Here is a 19,303-nt window from a genome sequence, read left to right on the forward strand (position 1 = left end):
AGGGGTACATACATATGTAAACATTCAGAACAGTTGAGGAAGGGCACTCAAGAAGGGTTGTCAATTAAACTAGGGAGACTTGAACTTTGTGAAGGAGCTAATCATGGTAAGAGTTTTGGGAAGAACATTCCAGGCAGGGAAAATGGCATGAAGTGAAGCCATGAAGTAGGAAGGTGTGTGCACAGTTAATGAACAGAAAGGCAACCATGTGGCTGGAACCTAGTAAATGAGGTTAGAATGGTCCCTGGTGGGGCTGAGGAGTGGGGCAGGAGCTGTGCATAAAGGGCTCTATGCTCCAAGATAAGGAGTTTACATATGTACAATGGTGGGCCTTTGAAATTTTTCACTGTGAAAATAAAATTACCTGATTTCCTTTATCAAAAGATCACTTTAGCAGCCCAGTGGCAAACTGATCAAGCTAGAAGTGGAGTGGAAGGTAGTATAGGGATGACAAAAAAGTACTGGAGGAATCCAGGATCTAGTGCTATTGTATAGGTGAGAAGAAATAGTGGGCTGGACCAACGAAAGGGCAGTGGAGACAGCAATAAAATTATTGCCATATTTTAGAGACATACTGAATAGAATCTGATGATGGATTGAATGTGAGGAAAGGAAGATACACAGACTTCATGCTTTGGGCTTGTGCACAAGATGTTGTTGTTGTTGTTGTTATTTGCTGTGAAGTCAGCCCCGACTCAGAGTGACCCTTCTTTGGGTTTCCAAGGCAGTATCATTATGGAAGTAGGATTGCCCATCCTTCCTTCCGAGGAGTGGCTGGTGGGTTTGAACCGCCAGCCTTCTGGTTAGCAGTCAACTGCCTTAGGCACTAGGCTACCAGAGCTCCTGTGCAAAAGATAGTTCCCCACAAATTGAAACCGGATGAGGACACAGTAAGAGTTCACCTTTGTACACGTCAAGTTTGAGATGTCTAGGAGCTCTGGTGGCATAGTGCCTAAGGCATTTGACTGCTCACCACAAGGTTGTCAGTTCAAACCCACTAGCCACTTCATGGAAGGAAGATGGGGCAATCTACTTCTGTAAAGATTTACCTACTTCTGAAACCCAATGGGGGTCCTATGAGTCAGAATTGACTCAATGGCAGTTAGTTTTTTTTTTTTTTTTTCTTTTTCTTTTTTTTTGGTAAAACAGCCATGTATGAGATAAACCTGGAATTTGAGAAAGGTTTGGATGGGATATAAAGATCTGAGAATGACTAGCGTTCAATAAATATTCTCACTAGAAATGGAAGTGATCTCTCAGAAAGAGATTTAGGCAGAAAGACAAAGTGGCCTAGTACCACACTTTGAGTGAGGATCATGGATATTTGATATTGGTTAGAGAAATCAGCCAAGTAGCCAGAGAAGCAGGAAAAAGGCAGGAGTACAGAGCTGTAACAGAAACCAAAAGAAAAACAAAAAAGAAAGAGAATGTTTCAAGAATTAAATACTTTAAAAGATGCTGCTTAGGGTTGAGGTTAGGTTGGGATGAAAAAACAAGGGTCCCTCCATCCTTTAAGTCAAATTTTCAATTTTGCTATCTATAAACCTTACAAAGTCTGGCTCATCCCTTGCTAGATTTGCCGAATGCCTACTGTTGTCATTGTGTTCACACAATTCATTTGGCAATAAATCATGTAGTGTACTGTCAAAATTTTGTTTAGTCTTAAATCATGATTTAAATCTTTCAAAGAAATTGGAATGTTTCTCCTTCCTGAGGAGTGACTGATGGCTTATTCTATCAGATTCCATTACGATCAGTAAATATTTGGTGCTCAGTGTATATTTTTCTACAAAGACACCTGGGGAGACCAGGTATATGCATTGTGTTCATATAAATACTCAAAGCCATAGCACGTGGGATCTCTGCTTCCCCAGCACAGACTACAGAACAAACGCTTTATTAAAGTACTTGCTGGCACTTTGGGGCTAATAATGGGTTGGTTCTTGCTAATAGTTACATAGCTGTAGGAAAAGCTAGACTAGGGGTTTGTAAGTTTCTTTTGATCATAGCCCTTTAAAAATCTGATTAAAAAAAAAAAATCTTCACTCTCCCACCCTTAAAAGTACACATACCCCCATATTCATGTCCCCCTAAAAATTACCAATCTTCTCTTCCACCCCAAGCAAATATATTGTACACATATGTATACACAAAATTTCAGAAAGTTCACGGACTCCCCTCAAAAGGCCATTCACAGAGCCTTTGGGGATGAAATACAAGGAATAAAAAAAGCTCCATGGGAATAGGGGCAATCTAACTCTATTATTCTACTGCCTTCCCCAGAGTTGAGACTTAGTAAACATTTGTTGACCTAAGCAGTACTTCTCCTGGGCACCAAAATATGTCTCTATGCTCAAGCCCAGATGAAACACATCCTTTTGGCCTTGATTTTTTTCATTTGCTCATTCAGTATATGTTTATTAAGTGCCTATTGAGGAGCTCTGGTGGTGGTAGTGGTTAAAGCATTTGGCTGCTCCTAAAGGCTGGAGTTCAAATCTACCAGCTGCTCTGTGGAAGAAAGATGAGGTGGCCTGCTTCTGTAAAGATTTAGAGCCTTGAGAATCCAATGGGGATTGCTGTGAGTCAGAATCAATTCAACAATAATAAGTTTGGAGTTTGGTTTACTGAGTACTAGGCAGAGGAAACAGCAGTAGGAAACTCCCAGAAAGTTTGGGACTGTTCTTAGCTTTGCACTATATCAAAGCTGAGAGTTGAGGAAATTTTAATAGAGCTTCTACAAGAATAAGGAGCTCTGGTAGTATAGAGGTTAAAGCATTTGGTCTCTAAATAAAAAGTTGATGGTTCAAACCTACCAGATGTTCTGTGGAAGAAAGATGGGGCAATCGGCTTTCATAAAGATTTATAGCCTTGGAAACCCAGTGGGGTTCACTATGAGTTGGAGTCCACTTGATGGCAGTGAGATAGTCTATAAGATGTTGCAGTGTTTGGTCTAGGCAATTTTATTGGATGCCCAAGTCAAACAAGCAAGCAAGTAAACTGACAGAAAGACAGTGTGTGGGGGTTAGATCAGATGAGGTAGAATAAACAGATGCTTATGCTGGATTATTGCCAAGTTTCAGGTTGTTGTTGTTGTTAGGTGCTGTCGAGTCATCTCTAACTCATAGTGACTCTACGCACAGCAGAACGAAATACAGCCCGGTGCTGAACCAGCTCCATGATTCTTAATATACTTGAGCCCAACAGTGTTGTCACTGTGTCAATCCATCTCATTGAGAGCCTTCCCCTCTTTCATCAACCTTCCACCTTACCTAGCATGAAATCCTTCTCCCTGGAATGGTCCCTTTTGACAACATGACCAAGGTATGTGAGACGAAGTCTGGCCATTTTTGCCTCCAAGGAGCATTCCGGCTGCACTTCCTCCAGCATAGACCTGTTAGTTCTATTTTTTTTTTAGTCCACGGAACTTGCAGCATTCTTTGCCAGCACCACAGCTCAAAAGCATTAGTTCTTCTTCGGTCTTCCTTATTAATTGTCCAGCTTTCACATGCATATGAGGCAACTGAAAATACCATAGCTGTGTCAGGCACATTTTAGTCCTCAAGGAGACATCTTTGCTCTTCAGCACTTAAAAGAGGTGCCTGAAGGTTTCAGGTAAGAGCCTGAAATATTCTAAAATTATCTTTGGCTTCAAAGACTCTAATTCTAAACTAAGAGATTCATAGAGAACCAAAATGGAGTAAAATGCAATCTTTGGCCTTGAGAGAAAACTTGTGGGGAATGTAAATTGTCTGCAATGCTGGGGCTAACCAATTTAGTCTGTAAGCACAAAGGAGTGAATAATTAAATTTAATTTCTGGGGAGGAAAGGACCCAGGATATTTCAGGAAAAGTATAGTATTTGAATGAAAAACTGAAAGAGAAGCAGAAATCCTATATGAAGGGCGTGAGAAGGAAAGAAGAATATAAGCAAAAGTGGAGTGATGTGGTTGTTCAGAATATTCTTGGGGGAAAAAAAAATCCATATAGATGAGTCAGTTCCAGAAGAAAAATAATCGGAGATCAAGGGATAAATATAAACTGGGATCATACCAAAGAAGGCAAAGAATATTGAAATAAAAGTTAACATGGCCTCTACATTCTAATTCTGTCTACATCAAAACGTATTTCAGTTAATAGTGATTAATGGCACTCAGTTATACAGGATCAGAATCTGGAAGGGTCTTCAACTCTTGACTCGTCAATGCTTCAATCAGTTGACTATTCTACTTTACTATGTGCTTAAGCTACCAGGGGAGCTCTGGTAGCATAGTGGCTAAGGCACTTGACTACTAACCAGACGGCTGGCAGTTCAAACCCACTAGCCACTCCTCGGAAGGAAGGTTAAGCTACCAGAGAAACCAAACCCACTGCCATCATGTTGATTCCATCTCATGGTGACCCCATAGGACACAGTATGACTGTCTCACAGGGTTTCCAAGGTTGAAAATCTTTACAGAAGTAAAATGCCTCATCTTTTTCCCACAGACTAGTGAGTGGGTTCACACCACTGACGTTTTGGTTAATAGCTGAATATTTTGAGCACTGCACCATCAGAGCTCCTTTTGCTCAAGCAAAACTGGCTTTTATATTGTACTTACACATTAAGGGAGCTCTGGTAGCATAGAGCCTAAGGCATTTGACTGCTAACCAGAAGGCTGGCAGTTCAAACCCACCAGCCACTCCTCGGAAGGAAGGCTGGGCAATCTACTTTCATACTGATACTGCCTTGGAAACCCAAGGAGTGGTTGCTATGAGTCAGATCTGACTCAATAGCAATGGGTTTACACATTAAATTCTGAGTGTCTGAATTTAGTATTGGATTCCTACTAAGTTGCTCATAGGGTTGTTACTTCTAGTAGATAAGACAGTACCTTTACACTTTTGTCTTCTTCCAATGCCTTACATACAAACTAAATGTTAAAAAAAAAAAAAAAAAAAGTTACTGATGTGTTACTGGAGTTTATACACTAGGCAGCTGAGAGATAGAGAGTACAATCTGTAAAAGTCAGAATGCATATAAGGTGGAAACTTGTCAGAGAAGGAAAACACAAATATTTTCTACTAAAATGAATGATAGAACAAGTGGTAAGAATGTATTCTGTCAAAGGAGGAAAACTTGTAAGAATAGGGAAAACAAGGAAGTCCAATTGAACTCTGTCTCTTAACAGATTTCAAAAAAAAAAAAATTAGTGAGGTATAATGAAAATACTTCAACATATTTTCCCGCACATTTGGGAGTATTGTTGTTAACTGTAGTTAGGTCCGATCCTAGGTCATGGTGACTACATGGAAAATGGAATGAAAGGTGTCCAGTCCTGCACTAAACTACTGTTATACACGGGTTTTCATTGGCTGATTTTTGGAAGTAGACCACCAGGCTTTTCTTCTTACTCTTAGTCTAGACACTCTGCTGAAAACTTTTTGGCATCATAGCAACATACAAGTCTCCACTGACAGATGGGAGGTGATGTGTTGGGAATCAAATCACAATTTTCCACCAAGGGGTGAGAATTCTACTACTAAACCTACACTGAAACTCTGGGAGTATTACTGACTGATAAACTTTTAGAAGTAGCTTTCACATGCAATGTTGAAATTTTGACAGGTGCTCCCAAACTGCCTATCAAGTGACAAAATTATGTTTCCATCAATAGCAGGAAGAAGCCAGGGCCGATGGCCTGATGCAGGGTAAGGGGAGGGGGAGAATGCACCCAATGCAGAAAGCAGCTGGAAAAAGCCAGGTGCAATGGCACAATACAGGTAAGGGGAGGAAGAGACCCCACCCGAGGCAGGAAGCAGCAAGAAGCAGCCAGGGCCTATGGCCCAATACAGGTAAGGGGAGGGAGAGACCCCACGTGAGGCAGGAAGCAGCAGAAAGAAGCCAGGGCTGATGGCTGGAACAGGGAGGGGAAGGCCAGGAAGTGGATGGAGAGGTTTGGAACAGCTAAGGGAGACTAATCTGTCACTTTGTCTTACTATGGTGGCTTGTGTGTTGCTGTGAGGCTGGAAGCTGTACCACCAGTGTTTCAAACACCAGCATGGTAGACAGGTTTCAGCAGAGCCTCAGGACTAAGACAGACATGGAAAAAGGAAGAAGCCATTCATTTCTCAAAAAATTGGCCAGGGAAAACCTTATGAATAGCAGAGAAACTCAGTCTGATACATTACTGGACAACTTTATGAATAGCCCTGAAATATTGTCCGATACAGCACCAGAAGACGAGCCCCTCAGGTTGGAAGGCACTCAAATATGACAGGGAAAGAGCTGCATCATCAGAGTAGAACTGCCCTTAATTATATGGATAAAGTAAAGCTTTTGGGATTTCCATTTGCCGATGTGGCATAACTCAAAATGAGGAGGAACAAATGCAAACATCCATTAATAATAGGAATGTGGAATGTATGAATCTAAGAAAACTGAAAGTTGTCAAAAATGAAGTGGAATGCATAAAGATTGATATCCTCGGCATTCGTAAGCTGAAATGGACCAGTTTGGGCCATTTTTAATCAGACAGCCATATGATCTACTATGCTGGCAATGACAAATTGAAGAGGAATGGTGCAGCATTCATCATCACAAAGAATGTTGCAAGATTTATCCTGAGTACAGTGCTGTCAGTGATAGGATAATATCCATTGCCTACAAGGAAAGCTAGTTAATACTACTATTATTCAAATTTACACACCAACCACCAAAGCCAAATATAAGGAAATTGAAGATTTCTACCAACTTCTGCAGTCTGAAACTGACCAAACATGCAACCAATATGTGCTGACTATCACTGATGATTGGAATGCAAAAGTTGAAAACAAAGAAGAATAACTGGTAGTTGGAAAATTTGGCCTTGGTGATAGAAATGATGCTGGAGATCACATGATAGAATTTTGCAAGACCAATGACATATTCATTGCAAATGACTGTTTTCAACAATACAAACTGGCAGCTATACACATGGACTTCACCAGATGGAGTAAACAGAGTGCACAGGAATCAGACTGACTACATCTGTGGCAAGAGGTGATGAAAAAGCTCAATATCTTCAGTCAAAACAAGGCCAGAAGCTGATTGTGGCAGAGACCATTAAAGACTCATATGAAAGTTCAACTTGAAGTTGAAGACAATTAAAACAAGTCCACAAACAAAACTATGACCTTGAATATATCCCTCCTGAATTTAGAGACCATCTTAAAAATAGATTTGATGCACTAAGCACCAATGACTGAAAACCAGATGAATTGTGGGATGACATCAAGAGCATCATCCATGAAGTAAGCAAAAGGTCATTAAAAAGACAGGAAAGGAAGAAATGACCAAAATGTATGTAGAAGAGACTCTGAAACTTGCCCTTGAATGGAGAGTAGCTAAAGTAAATAGAAGAAATGAAAAGATAAAAGAACTGAACAGACGATTTCAAAGAGCAGCTCAAGAAGGCAACATCAATTATTATAATAGAATGTGCAAAGACCTGGAATTAGAAAACCAAAAGGGAGGAACATGTTCAGCATTTCTCAAGCTGAAAGAACTGAAGAAAAAATTTAAAGCTTGAGTTGCAATACTGAAAGATTCTATGGGCAAAACATTGAATGATGCAGGAAGTATCAAAAGAAGATGGAAGGAATACACAGTCACTGTACCAAAAAGAATTGGTCGATATTCATCCATTTCAGGAGGTAGCATATGATCAAGAACCAATGGTACTGAAGGAAGAAGTTGAAGCTGCACTGAAGGAACTGGTGAAAAACAAGGCTCCAGGAATTGAGGGGATACCCACTGAGATGTTTCAAGAAATGGATGCTGTGCTGGAGGCTCCAGGAGATTTGGAAGACAGCTACTTGGCAAACTGACTGGAAGAGATCCACATATGTATCCATTCCAAAGAAAAGTGATCCCACAGAATGTGGAAATTATAGAACAATATCATTAATATTTCATGCAAGTAAAATCTTACTGAAGATAATTTTAAAAAAATGGTTGCAGCAGTATATTGACAGAACTTCTAGAGTGCAGGCTGGATTCAGAAGAGGACGTGGAATGAGGGATATCATTGCTGATGTCAGACAGATCTTGGCTCAAAACAAAGAATACCACAAAGATGTTTACTTGTGTTTTATTGATTGTGCAAAAGCATTTGATTGTGTGGATCATAGCAAATTGTGGATAACATTGAGAAGAATGAGAATTCCAGAACACTTAATTGTACTCATGAGGAAACTGTGCACAGATCAGGAGGCTTCTGTTTGAACAGAACAAGGGGACACTTCATGGTTTAAAATCAAGAAAGGAGTATGTCAGGGTTATATCCTTTCACCATACTTATTCAATCTCTACACTGAGCAAATAATCCAAGAAGCTGGACTACATGAAGAAGAACGTGGCATCAGAATGGGAGGTGAGATCATGAACAACCTGAGATACACTGACAACACAGCTTTGCTTGCTGAGAATGAAGATGACTTGAAACACTTACTGATGAAGACTGAAGAATACAATCTGCAGTATGGATTATACCTCAATATAAAGAGAACAAAAAGCCTTACAACTGGTCCAATAAACAGCATCACAATACATGGAGAAAAGATTGAAGTTGTCAAAGACTTCTTATTACTTGGTTCTACAATCAACACTAATGGAAACAGCAGTCAAGGTATCAGATGAAGTATAGCACTGGGCAAATCGGCTGCAAAATCTTTCAAGTGCTGAACAGCAAAGATGTCTCCTTGAGGACTAAGTTGTGCCTGACACAAACCATGGTATTTCCAATTGCCTCAAAGAAATGTGAGAGCTGGACAAGGAATAAGGAAGACTGAAGAAGAACTGATGCTGTTGTATTGCTGGTGAAGAATGCAGAAAGTACCATGGACTGCTAAAAGAACTAACAAATCTGTCCTGGAAGAAGTGCAGCTGGAATGCTCCTTGAAAGCAAGAATGGCCAGACTTCACCTCACCTACTTTGGTCACGTTGTCACAAGAGACCATTCTCTGGAGAAAGATATCATGCTTGGTAAAGTGGAAGGTCAGTGAAAGAGGGGAAGGGTCTCAACAAGATGGATTGACACAGTGGCTACACCGATGGGCTTAGATATAGCAGGGACAGTGGAGCTGGCACAGGACTGGGCAGTGTTTTGTTCTGCTGTATATAGTGTTGCTATGAGTCAGAGATGACTCGATAGCACCTAACAACACCAACAGTCAATGTGTACACACTTCCCTACATCCCTGCTCAACACTTGAGATTCCACAAATTCAAACTTTTTACAGACTTCTTTTATAACATTTCTTCAATCATCAGTAAGGTTGATCAGGTTTCTTTTCATATGCTGATATAACATTTAGATTTTTTTTTTTTCCATTGAGTTGTCTTTTCTTAATCTTTGGCCATTTTATCAAATGGGTTGTTTTGATAGTCTATCTATTTCTTATTAATCTCTGTAGCAAATCTGTAGCAAGTCTCTACAGCAAATCTTTGACTGATCTAAATGTCAAAAATAATTTCACTATATCTTATCTTCTGTTTATATTTAAACTTTCTTTGCGGTATCTTTGAACATTTAAAAGTTTAAATTTTAATATATTCAAATGTGTCAACCTTTTAAAAAATGACTTTTGGATTTTATGTCAAGATTACAAAAAGAAGATTACAAAAATATCTATCTTTTTCTTATTGCATTTTTGTATGTTAGATGTTTGTGCTTAGATCATGAATCTATTTGTTATTTATTTTTGTATTATGTGAGGGGAGGCATCTTAACATGGCATATTATTCTTATAATAAAATGCTAGCTTTGCTAATAATTATTAAATTTTATCCATCTGTATTAATAAATGAGTTTTCACTATAATATATACATTATAAAATTTGGAAAGACATGTATCCAGTAGTTAATGATAAAAACTATGAAACAAGATTATTTTATTATGAATACTTTCTATTTTTAAAATATTCTTACAAAAATCAAGTACTACATTTATATTTCAAGAAAATGAAAGATATTAGGTATCTATTTAGGAAGGATCCCTGGTGGTGCAGTGGTTAAGCTGCTAACAGAAAAGTCAGTGGTTTGGACCCACCAGTCACTCCAAAGGAAAAAGTTGTGGCAATCTACTTCTGTAACGATTCTAGCCTTGGAAACCTTATGAAGTATGTCTATTCTGTCATGCTGCTCTACAGGGTCACTATGAGATGGAATTGAATTGGAGGCAACAGACTGCTCTGTTTTATTTTTTTTTAATTTATGATTTATAATGATCAGACCTTGATTTTGGAAAGATAATTCTGATAAATTTAAATACAGGAAGTAAGAAGGTAAGGATGAGAAGGGCTACAGTTAGGACAAAGATGGGGAGAACAGAAAGGAACGGCAAGTTTTGAGAACACTGTGGATGGAACATAAGCAACCAAACCAGTTGTTCTCAAGTCCATTCCAACTCATGGTGACCTATGTGTGTCAGAGTGGAACTGTGCACTACTGGTCTTTTTTAAAAAACATTCATTGTGATTTGGGTGAAAGTTTACACAGAAATTGGTTTTCTACTCAAAAATCCATGCACATTTTGTTTTGTGACATTGGTGGCAATCCCACAAAGTAAAAGCAGCCTTCCCACTTACTCATTATGTTTACCTTTTCCATTCATCCTTCTTTCCTATCCCTTCTTGCTTCTGAGCTTTATCCCCGAACAATGCTGCCCTTTTGATTTCCTATGGTTGACTGTTCTAAGGAATGCATACCTCAGTGGTATTACTGTTCACCTTATAGGCCTGTCTATTTGGCTGAAAGTTGAGCCAAAGAGAAGTCACTTCCAGGCTTCAAGTGTGTCTAAGGGCCATGCATAGCTTTGGGGGTTCCACAGGTCTCTATCAGACCTGTAAGCCTGGTCTTTATTATTTATTTATTTAACTGTGATATGGGTAAAAGTTTACAGAGCAAATTGGTTTGCCATTCAACAATAAGCCTTTTTTTTATTCTACATTTTTCTCCCACCTTATCCAGGATCTCCTATTGTGATACCATTCAGAGCAGCTGGCAGTGGTGGTTGTTGTTGTTAGATGCCACTGACTTGACTCTGATTCATAGTGACCCTATATACAGCAGAAGAAAACTGCCTGATCCTGCACCATCCTCATAATCTTCGCTATGCTTGAGCCCATCATTGCAGCCATTGTCAATCCATTTCATAGAGAGTCTTCCCCATTCCCACTGACCCTCTCTTCATCAAGCATATCCTTGTCCAGGGACTGGTCCCTTCTGACAACATGACCAAAGTACGTGACACAAAGTCTGGCCATTCTCACTTCTAAGGAGCATTCAGGTTGTATCCCTTCCAAGACAGATTTGTTTATTCTTCTGTCAATTCACGGTACAATATTTTTTGCCAACACTATACCTGAAATGCATCAATTCTTTTTCAGTCTTCTTTATTCATTGTTCAGCTTTCACATGCATATAAAAGTACTGAAAAGACAATGGCTTGGGTCAGGCAGACCTTAGTCTTCAAACAGATGTCTATGCTCTAACACTTTAAAGAGGTCTTTTGCAGCAGATTTGCCCAGTGCAATATGTTCTCTGATTTCCTTACTGCTGTTCCTATGGGTATTGATTGTGAGTCCAAGTGAAATGGAATCCCTGACAACTTCAAACTTTTCTCCATTTATCATGATGTGCTGATAGTCCAGTTGTGAGGATTTTTGTTTTTTTATGTTGATGTTTAATCCACACTGAATAATGTAGTCTTTGATCTTCATCATTAAGTGCCTCAAGTCCTCTTCACTTTCAGCAAGCAAGGTTTCATCATCTGCATACAGCAGAGTGTTAATGAGCCTTTCTCCAATCCTGATGCTGTGTTCTTCTTCATGTAATTCCTTTTCTGGGAAAAAAAAATTGGCCACTAAAATCCTTATGAATTTGGCATGGTAGATGGTACCATGAAGTTCTTCTTGTCTCAGGGTTCTGGAGGCTGGGACTTTTTTGTGTGGTCCATTAGTTATTTGGACTAATTGTTTCCATGTGCCTTTGATTTCCTTCACTCTTCTTTGCTCCAGACAGGGAGAGACCAATAACTGAACCTTAGGTGGCTGCTCACAAGCTTTTAAGACGCCAGTTGCTACTTATAAAAGTAGGATGTAGAACACTGTCTTAGTGGACCATGTTGTGCTAATTGACTTTGATAAACCCTGGGACTATGATCCTGAGTCCCCAGGCCCAATGACTCATTTCCTTAAAGCGTATGGCTATGGTAAGAAGTTTTCATAACTCTGCCCTCTGTAAACTCTACTATTCTCATTGATATATTTGCAGAACGTGTTGTAATGCCTGAGTCATCTGACTGTTAACCAGAAGGCTGGATGTTCAAACCCACCAGCCACTCCTCAGAAGGAAGACTGCCAAACTAATTCTGTAGAGACACTGCCTCAGAAACCCAAGGAGGGGTAACTGTGAGTCGGTACTGACTCCACAGCAGTGAATTTGGTTTGAGTATAAATACGTATGTAGAAATATCCTCTGTCAAATCTATATATATTCATGAGTGTAGTTCCATTCGCCTTCCCCCCATGTACAAATGGTACATGTGCTCAGTTATTAACCAAAGGGTTGAAGGTTCAATCTGCTCAAAGGCACATTGATACTCACAAATGCACAGACCTAGTGATCTACTTCTGAAAAATCAACCATTGAAAACCCTATGGGCATTTTGCTAAGTGATATTAGTTAGTCACAAAAGGAAAATTATTGTATGAGACCACTATTGTAAAAAGTCAAGAAAAGGTTTACATACAGAAAGAAACATTTTAAGGTTACCAGCAGTAGCTTGTAGCTTGTATGTCTAGTCTATCTATGTATCCACTTATAGACTGCTGCTATTACTGTTCTTGCAGGATTGTGTATGTAATAATATTTACTTTTGTTGCCTTTAAATATGGCGCTAGTCCACTGTCTGCCTTGATCACTTTGTGTTGAACTTCCATGTACTGCATATTGCCTTTCCCTTCACAAAGTATCTACACACTAGTTAGTGATTTATCTTCCTTTCTCCTTCTACTGCTGGTAACCTTCAAAAAGAGAAACTGATTATAATATGAACCTATAATATATTTATTTATAATGTCTGCAACATTCAATCTGATTTTTTTTCTCTCCTTCAGAAAGTATACAGTTGCCCCACTTTCCCTAGACTTTATCACTAAACTTTTTTTCAACCATGATTATTTACCTCACATTTTAGTTTTTATCTATACTAAAATATGTTTCCCATGACAGACACACCGTTTCTATGGTCCCTGCTTCCTTAGCATGATGTTTGTCCCACACAACACAGACCTCTTCCAGGGAGGGACCGAGTCATTTTTCCATGTCCAACTTCTAGTAGGAAACTGCAAATCATGGTCCCTGGGAGAGGATGAGTGAGTCACCCATGCAGATCAGTGTTGTGGGAAGAAAAGCTCTCTCCTGAGACTCCATCTAAACCCTGTCTTGAGGAACCTGAGAACTTCCTTCCTTCTTACTTCTAGATGAGGCAAGAGAGAGAAAGATTTGGTCGCCAGAAATTTCATGTTTAATCACTTAAGCCTGACTGACATACTTGACATATTCCCTTCTGGTGCCTAGAAAAATGAACCAAGCTGTTCTCCTCACATATATCTGATTTTAATGTCCTCATTTATGATTACTGCACACTTCCTCATTGTGCTAGCATTGAGATCGTGTTCAACTGGGGGATCTGGCTGCTAAAGGCAGAAAGATTAATGGGCTTTTTTTTGTGATTTTATTCCCATTGTTTTCATGTTAAAGTTACTTATTACACAAAGATGAATGTGCAGTGGGAGCAGAAAGAAAAATCTGGCTATTGTTTTCTGTCTGACTAGATATCTACATGTGGCTTTTCGGACTGGTAAGTTTTTCCTAGGAAGTTAACTTTGGTTTCAAACACTGTATCTTTACTAGTAAAAAGTCCTGATATTCTTAAGCAAGAGTTTCTGAAAGTGAGATCTGAAAATGTCATGGGGACAAAGATATTAACTAAAAGATTATGATAATTGAGGGGGGAAAATGAACTTGTTGATTTGATTATAAAATTTAGCTCTATAAGAGCTGAGCCATGAATTTTTATAACATCCTCTTCTTTTACAACAAAGAAGCCAATGAACAGCATCAATAACTTAACATTGAAATCAACTTTTTTTTCTTTTATCTTACTTCGTTTAGCTTCCAATTAAAATTTTTTCTTTTGCATTTCAATGCCAATTTTCAAAAGCTATAAGGAAACACAAATGTGAGGCCAGTCAGGTCAGGGAGGGGATTACTGGTGATTAGTGCTCTGACAGCTTAATCTGTTCGGGCTTTTGTCAGTAGTTTTGAAACGTATTCAAGTGCAGGTTCCATATGAGGAATTGCTGTGATTTTTAGAAACCTAACAACATATAATTTTGTGGAATTTGCATTCAAATAAATGCTAACTTAAAAAAATGCACCTGCTTGTTTCTATGACAATAGGCATAGTGAAATGATGCTCATATAGATGTGATGATGACTGTTACCCCTGCTACTGCTATTTTTTTCCCTGAAAAATTCATCAAATTCTTCTCTGGTATCTATCATTCAAACATCTGATATGCCTCAGTAGGTAAAACTATGTCAAAGAAGTCTAAAGGATGTTTTGCTTTAGACTTTAGAGACTAAAAGACGCATTGTTATTCTTGAGACAATTTTTACTGAGTTTGCTAATCAGTGTTCTTTTATAATTCAGGAGTTTACTTTTTTTACTATTCAGGAGTTTACTATTTTAATATTTCACAGCTAAGCAAAGACAGGTCTCTGCAGTTGCCTCCTTTTCAAAATACTTAATTGTTTTTAATAAAAGTGATTATTTTATCTTATGCTCTGGTGGTGTAGTACCTAAGGCGACTGCTATCCAGAAGGCTGGCAGTTCAAACCCACCAGCCACTCCTCAGAAGGAAGGTTGGGTAATCTACTAGAAACATCTATATCATTGTAAATTTACACCCCAAAATTATCTGTAATTCAAAAACTCATTTTTAAATTTTTTGTTTCTATATATATACCTTTATTAACATTAAAGTTATTAAGCTTCTTATAAGGTATTATGTCATTATGCATTTTTAAAAATAATCCAGTAATCATAATTATAAAAAAGTTAAATTATTAATGGATATATATACTACCTCATATAAAGTGATGACTCCATATGTTTGAGTTGGTTCTCGCCACTGGAGAAATATCTTTTCTTCAAAGGTACTTCCTTGGATAGATTCAGTAGGAACAGCACCTGGGACTAAAAGAGTACAGGGAATGAACATTTGAGTAACCAAAATTAAAAATAAATAAATAATCAAAGCAGATTTTTCCAGACTTGATAAGTTTTAACCTTCCATTAAGGCAAAAGATTTTAATAGTTCATAAATACACTCAGTTTTCTTTTTAAAAATATGTAATCCAAAGATGGGGCAATCTTACTTCCGTAGTGATACTGCCTCAGAAACTCAAGGAGGGGTCTCTATGAGTTGGGTCTGACTCCACAGCACATAACAACAACATATATCCTCCTTAGGAGCTCTGGTAGCATAGTGCCTAAGGCACCTGACTGCTAAACAGAAGGCTGGTGGTTCAAACCCACCAGCCACTCCTCAGAAGAAGATTGGGCAATCTACTTCCGTAGTGATATCGCCTCAGAAATCCAAGAGGGGTTACTATGAGTCGAGTCTGACTCAACGGCACCTAACAACAACATTATCCTTATATAGAAAATAATTTTGTATTTTCCTTAGTATTTGAAACAATTAGGTGGAGGTCAGTAATTACCCAATAAACGTTTTCAATATTCAAAAAGAAATGAAAAAGGACTGGAACTATAAGAATTTTCACACACTCTTTGTGGGAAAGGAGCTCTGGTTGTGTAGTGCCATTTGACTGCTAACCAAAAGGTTGGCGGTTGAAACCAACTGCTCCATGGAAGGAAGATGGGGCAATCTTCTTCTGTAAAGATTTACCACCTCGGAAACCCAACGGGGGCTTGCTATGAGTTGGAATCGACTAAATGACAGTGAGTTTGGTTTGGGTTTGCTTGGGGGTAGTGCAAACTAGAAAAACTATTTTGGAAAATAATTTGGTACTATTTAGTAAAGTTAAAGATGCACATATTATATGATCCAAGAATCTCACCTTTATATAGATTCCCTAGTAAATTTTCTTGAATGTGTGTAACAAGAATGTTAATATAATAGCATTTTTATATTAATATGTTTAAAACAAATGGTTTAATAAATCGTGCTATTACAAATTTTAAAGATTGAAAATAATTGACAGATATATAAATCATCAAGGAGCTCTGGTGGCATAGTGGCTAAAGCACTTGACTGCTAACCAGAAGGCTGGCGGTTCAAACCCACCAGCCACTCCTCAGAAGGAAGGTTGGGCAATCCTACTTCTGTAGTGATACTGCCTCAGGAACCCAAGGAGGGGTTGCTATGAGTCGGGGCCAACTCGACGGCACATAACAACAACAACAACAACATATAAATCATCATGGATGCATTTAAGTATTAATGTATTAATATATGATATAGATGAAATAACAATGTACTTTCAAAATTTGTTGTATTTCTTTTATTAATGGTATAATTACTAGTATAATACATAGTATTAATAGGTTTGAGGATGTTTGATGCAATTTTATCAAACATAAAATACGTAACATTTCTAATTAGCTTTCAAGTAAATTAAATGATATTTTAAAATGATTTGAAAATATTATTTGTCTCATTTCTATCATTTTAGATTCAGTTTTTGAGTAAGCAATAGAATATACACAATTTAATGTACTGGTATGTCTACTTTCGCTATAAGTTGGATCCGACTTCACAACAGTGAATTTGGTGCTTTTATTTTGGGGGGGTATGTCTACTTTATTTATAAACTAGTATATCTGTGTTACACCATTTGTCTGTCAGTTTGTTGTAGTGTGATTGCTTTGTGTGTTGCTGTGATTCTGGAAGTTATGCCACTGGTATTTCAAATACAAGCAGGATCACCCATGGTGGACAGACTGGAAGAAGCTAAGACAGACTGGAAGAAGGACCCAGTGATGTAATTCGAAAAAAAATGGGTAGTAAAAACATTGTGACTAGCAAGAAAACACTACTTGATATAATACTAGAAAATGAGCCCTTCAGGTTGGGAGGCATTCAAAATATGTCTGGGGAAGAGCTGCCTCCTCAAAGCAAAGTTGACCACAATGACATGGATGGTGTAAAGCTTTCAAAACCTTTAATGGCTGATGTGGCATGACTCAAAATGAAGGGGGAAAAAAAAAAGAAAGAAAAGCTGCACTCTACTTAATCAGAATGTGGAATGTGCAATTATTAATCTATGAAAATTGGAGGTTGTCAAAAATGAAATGGAATATATAAGTAATGATAAACTAGGCATCAGTGAGCTGAAATGGACTAATATTGGTCATTGTGAATTGGACAATCATGTGGTCTACTATGCCAAGAAAATCAAATTGAAGAAGAATGGTATCACATTCATCATCAAAAAAGACCATTTCAAGATCTAACATGAAGTACAATGCTATAAATAATAAGGTAATATCCATATGCTTACAAGGAAGACCAGTTAATATGGCTATTATTCAACTTTATACACCAACCACCAATGCTAAGGATAAAGAAAATGAAGATTTTTACCCACTTCTGCAGTCTGAAATTGATCAAATCTGCAATCAGGATGCACTGATAATTACTGGTGATTGGAATACATAAGTTGGAAACAAAGAAGATGGTTCTTTGTTTACTTCTCTTTTAGTTTTCTAAGTCCAGGTCTTAATATATGGACTTGGTAACAGAAACAACACTGTAGATCTCATTGTAGAAATCTATAAGACCAATGACTTATTCATTGTAACTTCCCTTTTTTGAAATAGCATAAATGGCAATTATACTTGCAGATCTTACCAGGTGGAACATACAGTAATATAATCAATCACATCTGGAAAGAGATGATGGAGAAGGTCAATATCAGAACAAGGTCAGGGGCTGACTATGAAATAGAGCATCAATTGATCCTGTGCTAGTTCAAGTTGAAGCTGAAGAAAATTAAATAAAATCTCAGGAGTCAAAGTACAATACTGAATATATCCCACCTGAATTTAGAGATCATCTCAAGAACAGATTTGACACACTGAACACTAATGGGCAAAGAGTGGACAAGTTGTGGGATGGTTTCAAAGATGTCATACATGAAGAATTTAAAATGTAATTAAATAGTCAGGAAAGAAAGAAAAAAACAAAATAGATGTTAGAAGAAACTCTGAGTCTTGCTCTTGAAGTTAGAATAGCTAAAGAGAATGGAAGAAAGATGAAGTAAAAGAGCTGAAGAGAAAGTTTCAAAGGGCAGCTCGAGAAGACAAAGTAAAGTATTATAATGAAATATCAGACCTGGACTTAGAAAACTAAAAGAGAAGTACATGCTTGAAATTTTTGAAGTTGAAAGAACTAAAGAAAAAATTCAAGTCTAGAGTTGAAACATTAAAGAAGTCTATTAACAAAACTTCGAATGACACAAGAAGCACCAAAAGATGGAAGGAATACACAGTCACTATACCAAAATGAATTGGTTGACAATCAGCCATTTCAGCACGTCACATATGATTAAAAAAAAAAAAAAAAAAAGTTGTTCTGAAGGAAAAAGTCCAAGTTGCAGTGAAGGCATTGGAAAAAATAAGGCTACAGGAATTGATGGAATACCAATTGATATGGTTCAACAAATAGATGCAATGATGGAAGCACTCATTCATCTATGTCAAGAAATTTGGAAGACAGTTACCTGCCTAACTGACTAAAGGGGATCGATATTTGTGCCCATTCCAAAGAAAAGTGATCCAACAGAATGTGGAAATTATCAAACAATATCATAATATCAAGGGAATCTAGTGGTGTAGTGGGTAAGGCATTTGGCTGCTAAACAGAGGTTGGAGGTTCAAATCTACCAGCTGCTCTGTGGGAGGGAAATGAGGCAATCTACTTCTGTAAAGATTTACAGCTGAAAATATTGAAGTTGTCAAGGATTTCATTTTACTTGGATATATAATCAACACCCATGGAAGAAAAGTCAAGAAATCAAATGACATATTTTATTGGGCAAATCTGCTACAGAAGACTTCTTTAAAGTGCTAAAAAACATAGATGTTACTTTGCAGACTAAGGTGCTCCTGACCCAAGATATGGTATTTTCAACAGCCTTATTGAAAGCTAGACAATGCATAAGAAAGACTTAAAAAAAAAAAGGAAAAA

The 19,303-nt window shown here is 37.8% G+C and overlaps 1 protein-coding gene across 1 annotated transcript in view; it reads right to left on the reverse strand.

Annotated features, from left to right (window-relative positions):
- Positions 1–19,303, reverse strand: part of PTPRM (protein tyrosine phosphatase receptor type M) — a 1,084,438-nt gene that overhangs the window by 515,338 nt on the left and 549,797 nt on the right. Inside the window, exon 9 of the mRNA XM_042782070.1 lies at positions 15,176–15,285. Coding sequence (XP_042638004.1) covers positions 15,176–15,285 — 110 coding nt within the window. The remainder of the gene's footprint in view (positions 1–15,175; positions 15,286–19,303) is intronic.

The sequence above is a fragment of the Orycteropus afer genome, unplaced genomic scaffold (assembly GCF_000298275.1).
Source record: "Orycteropus afer afer isolate SDZICR_OR568_19922 unplaced genomic scaffold, OryAfe1.0 scaffold00234, whole genome shotgun sequence".
In the NCBI taxonomy this organism is placed as follows: Eukaryota; Metazoa; Chordata; class Mammalia; order Tubulidentata; family Orycteropodidae; genus Orycteropus; species Orycteropus afer.